General features: G+C 52.4%; 1 protein-coding gene across 1 annotated transcript; it reads left to right on the top strand.

The window, feature by feature from the left end:
* Window positions 1–221: 221 nt before the first annotated feature.
* Window positions 222–521, top strand: LOC127461749 (feather keratin Cos1-2-like). Its single transcript, XM_051769800.1, has one exon. The coding sequence runs from the start codon at window positions 222–224 to the stop codon at window positions 519–521; it is 300 nt and encodes a 99-aa protein (XP_051625760.1).
* Window positions 522–1,955: the final 1,434 nt, after the last annotated feature.

Here is a 1,955-nt window from a genome sequence, read left to right on the forward strand (position 1 = left end):
TGGGAGCTGCTTGTGCTGGGAGAGGGAAGGGGAGAGAAGGTGTTGTGCAGAGAGAGGCTGGGACTTGGCTGAGGAGGTTGCTGGGCTTTGGGCTGGGCAGTGTCATGTGGTGCAGGAGGTGCCTTGTCTGCAGGGGAGTTGGGTGCAGGGCTGCTTCTCATGTGTGTCTGCTTTGTGCTTCTCCCTGCCCTGTGTGCCAGGTGCCCCTGTGAGCCAGAGACATGTCGTGCTGCCAGCCCTGCAACCCTTGCTGCCAGCCCTGCGGCCCGACCCCGCTGGCCAACAGCTGCAATGAGTGCTGTGTCAGGCAGTGCCAGGACTCCGTCGTTGCCATCCAGCCCTCTGCTGTGGTGGTGACCCTGCCCGGGCCCATCCTCAGCTCCTTCCCACAGAACACCGTGGTGGGATCCTCCACCTCTGCTGCCGTTGGCAGCATCCTCAGCTGTGACGGAGTGCCCATCAACTCCGGGGGCTTTGACCTCTCCTGCATCACCAACCGCTACAGGTGTTGGCCCTGCTAAAGCTGCTGGCAACGTCCTGGGGCAAGAACCTCCAAGATATTTGATCGTGGTGCTGCTCTGAAAACACAACTCTAGAACATTTTGTTTAGAGCTTCATGATGATGTTTCCTTCTCCGTCTCTTCCATCTCTTTCCTTTGCTTTCTGTGTCTCCCCAGGCCAGCCAAGGGGGATCTATTGCCCTTTCTGCCTCTGCAGGGCAGGCAGATGGACACCCTGCTCCACTGCATCTTAGTGGCTGTTCCTTTTGTTCTCTGTGAGCCATCTCCTTTTCTTCTTTAGACTCATTAAAGTTTAGCAGCTCTTCCAATCTGATCAGGGAAGAAGGTGAAGGAAGCAGACAATGGAACTCCCTCTTGTGCCCTTTCCCTTGGAGCTGAAGAAAACATTTCTGGCTACTCCACAACCAATGATCGTTAGGGACCCCATGGCTCCAAAGGGTGGCAGGAGTGAGTAAGGGAAACAACAATGTCAGTGGACAACCCACAACATCACCTCTTCCTTCTCCCCCCTGCTTTACCCACTCTGGAGTCCATGCCCAGCACACAGGAGCACAGGCAGATGAGATACGTACCTCCTGCAGTCCCTCAGCACAGGCAGGCAAAGCCTCTGTGCAGACATGCAGGGCTGAGGTAATTCACAGCTTGGGATTGGTATCAGCCACACTCAGGCTATGCAATGGTAAATGACATTTGGCTGAGTTTTTGCAAATGACTTATGGCTTCACTATTAATTGAAAACATCCCTCCCATGTATGGATGTCTGTCATCAATGTCTTCCTGACTGAATCCCTTGACCAAAGCAATGCCCAAGAGGAGCAGTCAAGAAAGACAGACCCTGGGGAACAAAGGTGATCTGTAATGGAAAGCCCACAGATCAAAGAGTCATAGAATGGTTTGGGATAGAATGGATTGAATGGATCATCTAATCCCACCCACCTGCTGAGGGCAAGGATGCTTTTCACCAGACCAGGCTGCTCCAAGCCCCATCCACCCTGCTCTGAACACTTGAAGGGATGGAGCATCCATAAGTTCTCCATGCACCCTCATATTCCCGTGCATCACCACCCTCACAGGGAAGAATTTCTTCCTAATATTTAATCTAAACTTACCATCTCTCAGTTTAACCACATCCCCACCACTACAGGCCCTTCTGCACAGCCCTGCCCTTCAGTCACCCATGGAATTCCCAGTGGAGAACACACATATCCATACTCAGGAGAAATGGGGATGTGCTTGGCTGATGTCCTATTTATGTCCTAGAACTGATCACCTAAAGGAACATACACTGGAGACAGAGAATAGCACAGGGGGACTCGAGGAAATGAACTTCTTCTCTAGAAGGCTTTTGCCACAACCAAGAGAAATGAGAATGACCAACGGGTGAGTCAGCAGGACCAATTAGACTTCTGTCTCAGGTGGCAGATGGAGGTACCC

Source organism: Manacus candei, unplaced genomic scaffold (genome assembly GCF_025592945.1).
Source record: "Manacus candei isolate 608988 ecotype Guabito, Panama unplaced genomic scaffold, ASM2559294v1 h1tg000112l, whole genome shotgun sequence".
NCBI classification, from domain to species: Eukaryota; Metazoa; Chordata; class Aves; order Passeriformes; family Pipridae; genus Manacus; species Manacus candei.

Coding starts and splice junctions, on each gene's coding strand:
- LOC127461749 (XM_051769800.1), top strand. CDS start 222: ATGTCGTGCTGCCAGCCCTGCAACCCTTGCTGCCAGCCCTGCGGCCCG.